The following is a 13,793-nucleotide window of genomic DNA, read 5'->3' on the forward strand; positions in this document are numbered from 1 at the left end:
GGAAACTCTTAAACACATTTAGTACAGCGTAGGCTTTGACTTTAACTGCAGATATTAAAGCAATATAATCTATAGCACACAGATGAAGTCTTTATCTGTGGTTTTTTGCAATCTACAACAAATATGGGTCGGTATCTTCACCGAATCTCTAAGGAATACCATAAATGTGACAAATGAGAGGAAAATCAAACATAAAATGTTATTCCTTTGGAGGAATGAACATCATTCTTCTAAAACAAATATATCCCTCATCTGGTGTTGTGGAGAGCACTGCTGAACATGTTGGTATGAAATCTCCCATTGGTGCCTAGTTTGGGTGAAATCTGGGGTGTCTGTGAAGGCCAAAGCAAATCTTTCAGATTGTTTCATGCTCGTTGGATAAAAAAGCAGAGCTGCTAACGAGCTTGCGTGTCAAGAGATGTATTTCCATGACAACAGAGCAAAATCCTTTTGTTGATGAGGTTCAGTCAATTAGAGGGAGACTGTAAAGCCAAATATAAACATGCATATTACAAATTCAAAACGTGTAAAAGTAATAAAAAGCGAACACACTTAAGATAAAAAAAAATAGTCATAATCATTTAATATTAGAACTAGATGAAACATATAAAAGATGACAAATACATGTGTTTGATGAGGAATAGAACATACAAAAAATACAATAAAATAAAATATATGATTAAGTAAAATAATTTTTGATCAAAAGCCAGACTAAAACATGTTTACCAAATGTTTTTGATCTGCACTCTAGAACAACCTAAAGAGCTTTTTCAATCAAATCACTGGTGCTTCAAAGACAACTAAAATAATTTTAGAGTCAATAGAAAAACTGACAGCCAACCGGTGTAAGGACCGTAAAATAGGAGTTATACGCTATCTCCTTCTGGTCATAGTCAGCAGCCGAGTTCTGACTCAATTGTAACTGAATTATGACTGCTTTGGGAAAACAAGATAGGAGAGCATTACAATAATCTGGCCTGCTGGTTATAAAAGCTTGAATTAGTCTCTCTGTCGCTCAGAAAGAGAAGTGGCTGCACTCTAGCTATATTTTTGAAATGGTGAAGAACAGAATTGAGGACATACCCAAATGGTACTGATTTTTCTTGCATGCCTGGCTCGGGGTAAGTCCCGGAGAATTACATTTTGTGGCTCTCTGAGCCTTTGAACCTCTCAGTAAAATTTCTGTTTTGTTCTGGTTTAGCTGTAAGATATTTTGTGAAATAAATTGGTCCGTTGTCATCAGGAGACGCGACCTCTTAAAGCTGAGTGTCATCAGCATAAGTATATCTTCAGATGATACCATGAAGGGGTCACAAATAAATCAGTGGTGTGTTCGTGCTCCTCAGAATTACTTAACTGGGCAAAATGGGTGGACTTCACTTCAGAACAGGGCTGGAGACCGAATTTTTATACTTTTATGGTACCGAATTAGTTCAGGTATGTATTCCATTAAAAAATGTCTTTGGTGCAAATTTTGATATCTACAATAAATTTACCTTGACAGGTTTTGTCTTAAAACGCATAACTTTTGCTCCGTTTACACAGGAGAAAATCTCGTTAGTGTCAGTGTACTATAGCAGTTAATGGACGTAGTCACTTGGGCGGTCTGCCTACATAATTAAAACCATCGATTCAACCTTATGCTGCTTAATTCTTACATTGCGACACTTTATTAAAATATTTTCAATGTTCAATTTTTAGCCAAACATTTGTCTGAGTTGCTTCCACTGCGTTAACCGGAGGCTTCTCTGTCACAGTCAAGCTAGTCTACTGATAACATGTGAGGCGTTTACAGGACATCAGTAAATTGTACCGTCAAGCAGTAGCTTGCGTGTGAAGAGTTTAGGGGATATCTCTTAATCGTAGCTACAGAAAACAACACGGGTTACAATTTCCCCATCTAAAATTCATGAAAACTGCAGATTGTTACCGTAATGTGTAATTTAATTTTCTTTTTCTTGAAATGGATTTTTTTTTTTTTTTAAACTTGGTATCAAAAGAAATACCGGTATCATAGTCACGTTATTGGCATCAGTACTACTTTAAAAAAAAAAAGATTGAACTATACTCAGCCCTACTCTACATGTTGTCATCTTGCACATCTTGACATTCAAAGCTTAATGAGTACAAACATCCCGACTTTACTACTTGGACCTGATTCTGCTTTTAGTTTTTTTCTTACCAATTCAATGTTAAAGTGACAACATATTTTACAAGCTCAGTGTTTTCTTTAAAGACTAATCACTGTTGCTTTTGTGTATTTTTTCAGATTCGGACTGAGAGTAAACTTTGCACCTGCTAATATTGGCTGAGATCTGGCTTCACTAAAATACCCATTCTTTCCAGTTTTACAGTTTTGCCGAGTTTCTTCGACTGTTCTCCAGTCAAATAATGTCAGCACCAATAACCCTTTGTCTCACAGCCCGTTTGTGTCTTGAGTCCCTGGCACAGCAGTTGACAACCACTGTCTTAGAGGCTTCATATGGATGCTAATTGGAGCGCAGCAGAGAATCAGGACATGCGTTGTATCCTCTCCTCTCCTCTCTCCCACCGATCTTTTCTCCTCTTGTCATCTTCTATTCTCTTTCTTTGCGCACTCATCCCAGCTTCCACGTCAGCCGAGTTCCAGTAAAGTTTTCTCCTCATCTCCCCGTTGACTCCATCTAACATCTCATTCCATCAATTCATTTTTACCCCCATTCCCCACCTCAGTCGTTCACCTCTTTTCCAACTCATCCCACTTTATCCTCCTTTTTTGTTGTTGTTGTTAAATGGGTGAGAGACAGAGATAAACAGAAGTGAAGAACAGCAGCTTCACATCGTAGTATGTACAGTGTGTGGGAGGGCTCCGTGTCAGTGAGCAATCCCACTAACGCCACCAACACACATCAGAGGCCTCAGTGTGTGTGTGTGTGTGTGTGTGTGTGTGTGTGTGTGTGTGTGTGTGTGTGTGTGTGTGTGTGTGTGTGTGTGTGTGTGTGTGTGTGTGTGTGTGTGTGTGTGTGTGTGTGAGTGTGTGTTTGTGTGGATTGTGCATGCTGTGCTGGCATGCTGTGCCTGCTGTGCCTGAGGGCAGGGAATTTTAAATCAGGCGTCCAAGGAAACTGATACTGCAGAATATTTGAATATTTATTCCTTATCAGAAGCTGGGATATTAATGAGGGAGCTGTGACTGAGCGGGTTATGTAGAGAGAGACCGAGTCTGGCGGTTGGGGGACAGGCAGATGGTGTGTTTATGCCTCTGTTTGCATGTCTTAGTGGGTTGAAAGCGCATGAGCTCTGCCTAGTGTTTATCCTCTGGAATTACACAAGGCACAGCACATCTGACAAGGACTTGGTGACTTATGAAGGCAGCTTTCCCTGCTCATATGCAGTCCAGCCATCTTTTTTCTAACCCAGTTTGTGGTTGTAGAGTACAGAACGGAGAGGAGAGGAGAACCTGAGGACAAAGAGGATAATTTGGGGAAAATGCAAAGCAAAAGTTGCAGTTGTGAAGAAAAACCCACTACAATTCTATTGAGAACTGAAGTGTAAAACTCTCATCGAAGAGCTGCATTGGGTTGTAAAGTGGCAAATTAAGCTTGCTGGGGCTACGATCCTTTTACCGGCACCCTGGTTAAGATACTCAAAAAGCACAGGAATGTTCAGCTGTGCATGCGTGCGTGCATGTTATCAGGCTTGACTCCTCTTAACAGCAAAATATATAAAATACAAACAGCCCATGTGCACATTGGAAATTTAGGCGAACAAGAACGCAAACTCCTCTGAAATAAATTGTAATATTTAAAAAAAAAAAAGAGTCTTCCACAAGAACAACTTTAATTGGAGATAACGTTTTAGCTGAATTTCAGGAGCAGGACCACGCCTCAACCACTCCCCCACTTCCGGCCACACTCCTATAAATATCCACCTACTCTAAACCTCGGCCTGTTCACGTTTTCTGCATCCCACCCTCCCTCCCTCTTGTTAAACCGTTTCACTTATGGTTATCATGTTTCATAGCCTTTGTCCTTCCGTCCCACATGGAGATCTTGGGGATCTGCAAGGCCCGGGAGCCGCAGTAGATCCTCGACTAAGCCTTCCCCCAAACCGCGAAACTCTCACCCCGGCTTAATCTCCCCCAATCAATGAAGGTTCGCCCCCAGCCGAGGCGGGGTCCTAGCTAGCTAGTGAACTGTAAGTACATAGTTACAATCAGTGTTGTGTTTTCGTTGGACTAACTGAACTGAATTACTGAAACGATCTGTCCATTTCTCGGTCATTTGCGAGTGAATGCGCAGGGAAACACTCACTCTGTGAGTGAGCTAGTGGTTAATGCAGCTAGCCTAATTCCTCATGTGGTTACACTCACAAAGCCACAGGAACACAATCGCACACACCTTCAAGTGTTGTTTTACTGAACTTCCCTCATACGCACAAACTTTCACCTTAAAATTTAAAATAGGCTCGCCTGTATAAGAGGACAATCTAAAGAATCACTGGTTCTGCTGCAGCTCACACTTTCTCAGTTCCTTTTACTGCGAGGGAACGGTGCATGTTCAGTGATTATTAAACAGTGAATAGTCATCTGTGATGCCAAACAATCATTAGAAAAACTTAAAAGTTATTAATATCCATCATCTTTGATAGTCAGTGAGGACACCGAGAATTATACCCGAGTTTGGCGTGTTTGTGAAAGCGACAGCCCTTCTGGGTTTGGAAGCTCGGCATCATGAAGAATAGACATCGTTGAGCAGCGTTACCAGGCAGATTTTTATTTTATTGACCTGTTCTATCAATCTGGGACACTGAAAACAGTTCTTTCACATACCACAGCTGCATACAAATGCATGCACACATCAAGCAGCAATCTACTGTGAAGTTGCCCATTGGTTTCTGAACTCCTGTTTTGAAGCCTTTAGTTTGGAATTTCGTCAATTTTTGTTTATTTTTTTTGCCAAATGTGACCTTATTTGGACAAACTGGGGAGGAGTGAATGATGGATCTGATTGTCACTGGGAACACAAGGACACCAAGCCTGCCCACCTTTAGCAAAAACCTGACTGAACCACAGATCTGTCAAACAAACCAGAAACACAACAAAATGTAAATGACATCTTAATAACTCGTGACAAAAAAGTTATTGACTTAATATTTCATGAGCGAAGTTAAATGGGAATCTATGGAGCCTTGGTTGGTTTTTTTTGGAGCCTGCCTCTAGGGGCTCTCAGTGGTATTGCACTTTTAGGCACTTCCACATCAGCTTCATTTTTCAGACCAAGAGGGTAGTCCCTTTTTATATTCAGTCTATGTCACACACACATTCTCAAACAGACAGAGTGGAATACACATAGGGCCTGATTTACTAAAGGTATGCGTGTGTAAAGTCACGTGCCATCTCCACACCACCTGCAAAAAATATCCAAGCAGATTTATTAACGACGTGCATTGAGGGTTGCCCCTTTCAAATGTGCAATTTAACACGTTGTCCATTTTGCGTGTTTGCCCGCATGCATATGTAATATTGGGCGTTTCTGCTTGAAGGTGCAAAATACGGGGAGGGAACATGCAAATACACATTTATTACCGGCAACGACATTTACTCAAACTGAAAGTAGAAACACGACTGAAAGGAAGGTATTAATCAGGTGAGCACATCTGGAGAGACGGCTGCTCTTATTGGTGAGAAGGAGACACAGAGAATCTAAAGAATACGTAGAGAACGAGGTTTTACACCCGTGGAAACATGTTTGAGATGACAGAGGGAAAAATTATTCAAACGTATCGTTTGTCCAGCGATGATATTTCTGATTCATTGAATAAACTGAATGTTGATTGACAGCCAACAACAAGGAGGAGCCACGAAATGCAGCAATTCAAAAACTTCTTACGACTCAGCATTTTTCTGCCTCTGGTTCATCCCACCCAGTCCCGTTATTCAGGTGTGTTGTCAGAGGTCCTGAATGTGTCCCGCAGAATTCACAGGTAGCTTCATAAAGTTCACGAGCACCCGCGAGGCACTGAATGAAAAGTCACCTGCTCATCACAGAAAGATCTGAACCTGCTGATCGGTGTTTGTTAGAGGATCTCATCCACCGTCCTTCCTGTTTTATTTGCTGACGTTTTTATTATGAAGCCTTTTTGTTTTTCCCCACATTATTGACTGCCTTGCTGATAATTTCCCATATAGCGTTTTGTTATTGCCATTGGTGACCACCGGTACCGCAGGGTGGGTTATTTCCTCTTAGACTTTAGATAGAACAATTGCGGATCCACAAGTGACCGAAAACAATGTACTGAGGCAAATGTTTATTTAAACAATTTTAAGAATATAACGGTAAAAAAATAAAAACAAACAGCATGCAAATACTGAAAGGAGGTGTAAGACAAAAAGAAAATACCATCAGCCACACAACTGAGAATGTGAGGAGCAGGTGAGAGACCCAGTCACCAGACCCACCACATCTGGGCAGCCACGCTGCTGCCAGCACCGAGCACTCCTAAAAGAAAACAGGACAATCAAACTTGACAAAAATACAATTTTATGGAGAGCAATAGTCTTGGGGGAAATACCAAACACAGTTTAGTTAAAACACATGAAACTAACATCAACAAAAGTCCTCCAACTAAATGAAACAAAACAAAACAGCAGTGGCTTTCAAGTCTAGCCCATATGTTGCGCCTCCTTCATCTGGGCAGGGTCACACCTGGTTTGGGCCTCCCTGAGGAGCTGGAGCTGGGGTACAAACAAACAAACAAACAAACAAACAAACAAACAAACAAACAATAACCACTAACAGCATAACTTAACTTAAAGACTGAAACCTAAAAACACCTACCAGATCACTATGGATCCTCAATGCAGGCTGACAACAGCTCATTCTGTGCAGCTTTTATACTCTGCCTAATGAGTGAACCAGGAAGTAGGAGATGCCAAGGCCTGCCTGCACCTACAGTAGCTCAGGAGGGACATTTCCTGACTCGCTACACTATATATATATATTATATTATATATTTCTTAATTTCAATGGGACCAGAGTTATTTTTCCTTTTGCGCTCGTTCTGTTTTTCATGGCTGGAATCACGTTAACACACGCAGACCCCTTATTTAAATACAGAGAGTTGCACCTGATACCAGTGATACAAATACTCGCAAGACGGGTGCAAAATAAATTTGCAAAAACCTTTGGAAAAAAACATGCAAGTTCGTACCCTTTATTTGAGATCTTAGTAAATCAGGCCCTAAATGTCTTAAAGGCTACATAAAATGACTTAGTGGAATACATTCATACACCTGTTAGCAGCAGAGACACTCTGTAAACCTCTCCAGACACATACAACACTTTGAGAAATGTGAATTTACCTTCTTGCAGGGAGTTGAATGGGAGGCTCCACACCACTCTTGTGTCTTCAGTAAATATGAAACTACAGATAAGATCTTAGCTTATCTTAAAAAGTGCAACTAAACTGTTTTACACTTCGGTTTTTGTACATTAAAAAAAACAAATAAACAAGTACATTTATAAGCTTTAAAGCAGTGAACAGGTGTGTTTGTGTTTATTTTTTTTTTTAATTTTACCTTTGCTAAAGCTTGTTGTTTCTAGTCTTTATGCTAACTAAGCTGACAGTCTCCAAGCTGCAGCTCCTTATCAACCCCCCAAACAGCGGTACTCTTTATCATCTAACTCTACATCTCTCATGTCTTCTTATCTAACTCTACTCTAAATGTCAAACTGTTCTTTTCTAAACAGCAGAACACACTAGAAGGTCAATGAACTTTTGTAGACGTCAAAGTGTATTAAAGAGGCACCACAAGTGGCAGAACTTCACTTTCGCTGACTCTTGGAGCCGTTGAGTCAAAGAAGTCGGCATGTAGAACAAATCTCGCTTCACTTTATCTCCTTTAACATTCACTCTGTTGGCCTGTTCCCATCTTAATGGAACAATGGAGCAGCATTACCAGCGGCTCATCCTTGTGATCCTGTGTCCCCGGGGTCCCAGTCCCCTTCCAGTGGGGTGTAAATGTAGGTCGACTGTACTGTGCTTTAGAGCGCCTGTTGTTTGTTTGGATGAGGAGTTTTAGTCAACATGAATTGTCGACTCAAGCATGTTTATGGGTGTGACAGACAAGAAACGGAGGCACTTTTCTCAAATGGTGTCTTATTGATGATAATGAGACAGCCAGCCGACAAAGTGGCAGAGTGAAGACACTGCAACAGAGGAAACTTGTAAAAGTGCATTTCCACATCCCAATGCTTTCATGTGCATTTTTAATTTATATATAGCCTACGTAAAAAATAGTCTGAGTGGAAACACCAGCAATTTTACGCAAAGAAGTCTTTACACTGAGGACGAAGCGGGCAAAGTTAGTGGACTGATAAAAACAGAGTGGGGCTCATGCAGTAGAAACAGGCTTAGCAAATGAATCATGGCCTACAGGAAGCATGTGACTTAATTGTAAACTGTTTCAGAGACAACATTTTTTATGAAAGAACAAAAATGCCTTGTTTCCATCTGACATTTTAGATTTTACTTACATCATATCATTGCCTTCTGCAACAATCTAATGGTGGAAAATTTGAACCACCAAGTGTTTATCTTGCAGCCAAATTTTCCTCCTGATATTTCTATGTTTTTTGCACTACATTTGAATGGAAATGTTACCATAGTGTCCCTGTAGTTTCTCAACAGGGACACGAATACATAGACATTTGGGGCTATATGCTTACCATCCTCATGTCTGCATGCTAAATATTAAGATACAGCAGCTTAGCTTAGTTCAGCATCTGGACTAGAAACAGGTTGTCTGTTCCAATACCCATGCTGCCACACTATTTCGTATGTAAAAAGATTTAATATGTCCCAATACATAGCATATGAAATGCAGTATTTCCAAAATACCATGATGTCCTACTGCATTCGATCGTATTTTGCAGTATGCAGGCCAGCATGCTTCTCTGGCTGTTCTCCCCCACAGTCCTCGGAAGATACGGCACATCGACTGAGCTGCTAAGAGAGTTAGTAGCGCGAACGCTCCACCTGGTTGCGATTCACAAAAGGAAGAACAAAAAAAAGAGGAAGAGGCATGAAAAAGAAGTGTGACCATAATAAAAGTGGATGTCTCTTCCAGGTCTGAAAATTAAGGCCCATGTGGAAGTGCTTTAAACTGCATTACCATCAAGGGTTTCTGGGGATTGGCTCCAAAAAGGCTCCAGCTCCATAGACTTCCATTCAACTTCTCTCCTTAAGGACACAGACAATAATTTTTTTCCATGAGTCATTATGGTGTTATTTGATGAAGTAATTATTTCTCATTAGTTTTCTGGTGTGCCATCTGAAAATAATTCATTCATTTATTCAATATTAGGCCCCAGGAAGCGCCTATAGCTATAGGTGGGCGGGCGTAGTGCCCTCAGGTTCCCAATCAGATTGAGTCAGATCCACAGCTCATTCCTCCACAGATTGCATATTGTCTCTTCTGGCTCCAAAAAAGCAGGATGGCAACAGCCAAAATACCTAAAACGGCCGTTCACACACCAATGGGTGACGTTACTGTTGGTAGTCACTTGAGTGTAACATTAGGTGTAATCACTCATTAAAAATCACCTCTTTTTTCCTTTTCTTTCAAATGTCGCTCTACCCATTGCAACAGATATGACAACAGAGTTTTATGAAAAAGGAGTATGTCCAAATCGTAAACATACTGCATGCAGCATTACATACTTTGTAACAGTAGCTGTAGTACGTACTGAAAGTAAAAAGACAAGGTGGCCTACATGATTCTGAGCGCATCTACTAACCCGTCCCTGTCCAAGGTAACAAAGTTCACCTTAGTGTATCAATCTAACTAATGAGCACGTGATCTTATATATATTGTATATACCTACCTACCTACCTACCTTGTTTGTTTTTAAACTGTGTCAAAACCAAAGTGTAAAAATGAAAAGAACTGCAGTTTTACTGGGGTTTATGTGCTGAATACTTCTGGGCTTTTAATTGCCCGACCAAAAACTAGTTTTGTCAAATAACTCCATAAAGCAGTGAACTGTTGTTGTCACATTTTTCTGATTTCTCACTCATTAACCTGTCTCCAGGATTTTTACTGAGCTAACTGACTCCAGCTATTTGTGTTCTTTTTCCTGCAGCAACTTGCAATGATTTTTCTCTTTCTGAAATGCACCATTGAATTATCTGTGTTGTTGTGCAGGAAAATAAATATCTAAAGCATCACTTGGCATCTTCGCAAGAGTTCTCCCTTGTTTTAAACCCTCACTTTGTCAGTGTGTTCTTCACGGGCCCGGCATAGCTGGGCAATTCATCCAAATAGTTACTACAGGCACAACTTCAAATTAAAGAAGGCTGCACTTCTTTTTCTCCAAGAGAAAGATGTTTCAGATAGCCTCCTGAGCAACGGATTTTGATGTTATACCAAATCTATGTCCGGTAAACAATGTGTTTTCAGGAGGGAGAATCGTTCATTATACCCAAACTAAGCACTCAGGCGTTTTCTGAGCATCAAGAAAAACGTTTCTGTCCCAAAAAGAAATGGCAATCGGCCTCTTTCTTTGTCAGCACTGCGGAGCCCGGAAGCAGCACAGTCCTTGTTCCAAATGGATCAACAGACTGTGATAGATTCGTCTCCTTGTCTACATTTCCATCCGCTCGTTCATTATCCATCCACTTATTCATCTGTGGGTTGCAACATTTTCATCTGAGAGACGGGCTGCAAGAACAAAAACGAAGGAGAGAGAAAGGGCAGGGTGTTTGGAGCTGAGTGGAGCTTTATCCCTTCGACACAAAAGCGCACTCTGATCCCTGGAACACAAAAGAGCCAGCCCCTCTGCACCCTTGGGCCAGGCAGCAAATAATACCCATAATGTAGCATGTCTGTGACTGCTGGAATCCCCTGTGGCCATACTTGTCCAGCTTGTGGAGGACTGTGCCAGAGACGGGATGCCAGGCAGCACGCTATAATGCCAACTTATAGATGCCAAATCCTGGCACGAGCCTCACATTATTCTTATTCTCTTTTTCCAACTCGCCTTATGGGCAGTGCGAGATCCTGCCTTGATCTGACATAGATGTGAGCTGGTGTTTGCGGAGCACGGCGCCCCTCAGGTCTACAGCTCCTCCATCATGCTCTGTGGTGTTGTTTGGAATCGAGTTATTCGACGCAGCCATGCTTTTCACATCAACGGGAACGTGGCAGCACAACTCACGGTGGCTTAGATGAAGCAGATACAACAATAACAGTTCGCACACAAGTAATAAGTCCCATGGTGATAGTCCCTAAATAAAACAGCGAGGCACAGATCCACACAGAGACTGCGAGAGAGTGCGCTGCAACACTTCCCTCTCCGCTCCCTGGAGCTCCCGTCGTCTCCTCAAACAGCTCTGATGAAGGAAAACTGGGAATTTACCCACAGAAATATAACAATTACATCTTAGATTCCCCTCTGAAAAATTCATAAGTTTGTGGGATGCAGTGGGAACATGCATGTGTTTGAAAGAAGCTGGGCAATCCCTCAGAAACACCACTGTGCTAGATTTGTGGCCTCAAAGTTGAGAGCTGGGATTTTTCAAAAAACTCAAAACAAGCTATTGGTGTTTTCAACTGGGTCGAGTTGTGGTTGGTGAACATGCAGCTCCACAGCGCCACACTGTGGTGTCTACGAAGCAAAACACCGTCAAAGTGTTGTTGTTTTTTCACCCTCCCCATTTTATTTAAAATATCCAGGACTACAGCAGCATTTACAACAACCTCAGAAATATAACAAAAAATAAATGACACTGGCAGCAGCGACAGCTCACACACACACACACACACACACACACACACACACACCAGCCAGCAACCTATTCATTCCTTACACTGAAAGTTCACGGGTGTGCAAATACAGTATCGGAAAATACACTTGAGTCGACTGCGGATCATGTGCAGTGCACCTAATCTGTCCCAGTGGTCTGAACTTAGAAATGCGTGAGGTTTAATATGTAGGTTTACATAACGTCTGCATTTGTAACGTATATGATAACGCAAGGACCAGAAGAGCAGTGTCAACCCCTCAGCTGCCCAAGGTTATATTTACTGCGCCCACTTGCGCATGAGATACCACTCGTACGTGATGTGTACAAGCACCCGCACTGGGCTGTTTATGTAACCGTTATTCATTACAGTGCATCAAGATGTATTCCTGGCTCTTTAGTCTGTAAAAAAAAAAAAAAAAAAAACAGGGACACTGACAATAATAAATAATGTCAACCTTTCCTCACTGCAATCTCTCAATTTAGAAATGTATATAGACAAAAATTAATGAAAAACACCAGATCCTTGTCCAGGTTTGTCACCTCATGCACGCAAACATTCTCAGTCCGTATGCAGCTCAGGCTTAAACCACATGTATCACAAACTAAGGCACTCAGTTTGGAGAGCACTTTAAGCGAAGACGTCTGGAAAACCCAGAGTTGTTTTTAAATCAGCTTGGGACTTGGATAAACAAAGTGTCTGGACCCACTAAAAGTTTCTCCAATTTCACAGTCAGTAAATTAGGTTTGACGAATCTGAGGGGTCGATATCAAATAGAAATGAGTGGGTAAGTCTTTGGATGAGATGAAACATCAAATATGAGTTGTTTGTGTGTGTGTCACAGTCCCTCCCACAGTTGCCTCAGGCTTCTGGAGACAGAAATAAACAGGGCCCAAACATGAATTGGTCAAATCTTTGTGCTACCCCTGAACAAAGGTCAACATTTGTTCCCCCGTTGGTTCCGTCACCTTCCAGCCATTCCCTGATTTTTGGTCCTTGTATCGGAGGCGTACGCTCACACGCGTTCCTTCGTCTCCGTTTCGTTCTGCCGATCACACGTCGAGCTTCTTCAGCTGCTCATAAGTGAGGAAGAACTGAACGTGGAGTTAAAGGAACGTCAGCATGAAGAGGAGTGTTGAGCAGAATGGGAAGCACAAGGAGGAAATTTGGCTCCATTTGCATTTCAGCTCAAAGCCTCCCTTGTTAGCACAGTCTATTCTGCTGCAACAAATCAGCAATCTCATTACATCTTTCAGGCCTGGGTTGAGCATGATGAGTATCTGCCAGCCTGCAAAAACTTCTTAATCTAAAGATCCCTCTCCCCACACCGTTTCCTGCTAACTCTTTTATGTAACTTGGTGAATCTACTGCCTCACTACCCCACTGAGGGCCTCGAACCGGGTGGCAGTGGGGTAGTAGTTTCACCAAGTTACATAAAAGAGTTAGCGAGCATTAAACTAAGCTTTCCTCCCAGAAACAATAGAATGTCACGTAATGCTGAATGTAACTTTCCCCGCTGATTTCTGCAGTTCACAAGATGTTACATCACGGAGGATGTGTGTAAACAGAGCGGTGCCTTAATGAGGCGGTTGAAAGGATACGATGATGTTCCAGGGTCCCAGGCGGAGCCAGTTGGGGAAGAAGCCCTTGTAGAGGGCCATGAAGCCCTCGGAGCGCCACGTCTGAAAGAAGAAAAACAAACATGCTAAAAACCCATTTTTATCTCATTATCCTCTGATGATCGCTGTAAAGTCCTCTCTTGACTCAACATCACTATATTATGAATTATTTATCATCATTGGAGGCAAAAATCAAACACACAGGCAATATAAGGCTGATTAGTCAGTTAAAAAAAAAAATCAAATGATTTCAACACTGCTGGCTACGTTAAACATCAACATTTGGTGATCACACATAACAGTCATGAAGATGTCTGCTCTTAAAGGGGTGCTCCAGTTATTTATTACTGCAGGTCAATAAAGTTGGGGGACTCGCTAAAAAGCCAAAA

At 41.6% G+C, this 13,793-nt stretch overlaps 1 protein-coding gene across 3 annotated transcripts in view; it reads right to left on the reverse strand.

Annotated features, from left to right (window-relative positions):
* Positions 1 to 11,674: 11,674 nt before the first annotated feature.
* Positions 11,675 to 13,793, reverse strand: part of LOC138632562 (kidney mitochondrial carrier protein 1-like) — a 6,233-nt gene continuing 4,114 nt past the window's right edge. For all 3 annotated transcript variants that reach the window (XM_069718213.1, XM_069718215.1, XM_069718216.1), the window contains 2 exons: positions 13,387 to 13,467; positions 11,675 to 12,879 (listed from right to left, as the gene is read on the reverse strand). In XM_069718213.1, the coding sequence (XP_069574314.1) occupies positions 12,838 to 12,879; positions 13,387 to 13,467 (123 nt within the window). In that variant the 3' untranslated portion in view covers positions 11,675 to 12,837. The remainder of the gene's footprint in view (positions 12,880 to 13,386; positions 13,468 to 13,793) is intronic.

Source organism: Brachyistius frenatus, unplaced genomic scaffold (genome assembly GCF_029030835.1).
Source record: "Brachyistius frenatus isolate BFR_SWC_R1_liver_20210118 unplaced genomic scaffold, ASM2903083v1 Contig_188, whole genome shotgun sequence".
In the NCBI taxonomy this organism is placed as follows: domain Eukaryota; kingdom Metazoa; phylum Chordata; class Actinopteri; family Embiotocidae; genus Brachyistius; species Brachyistius frenatus.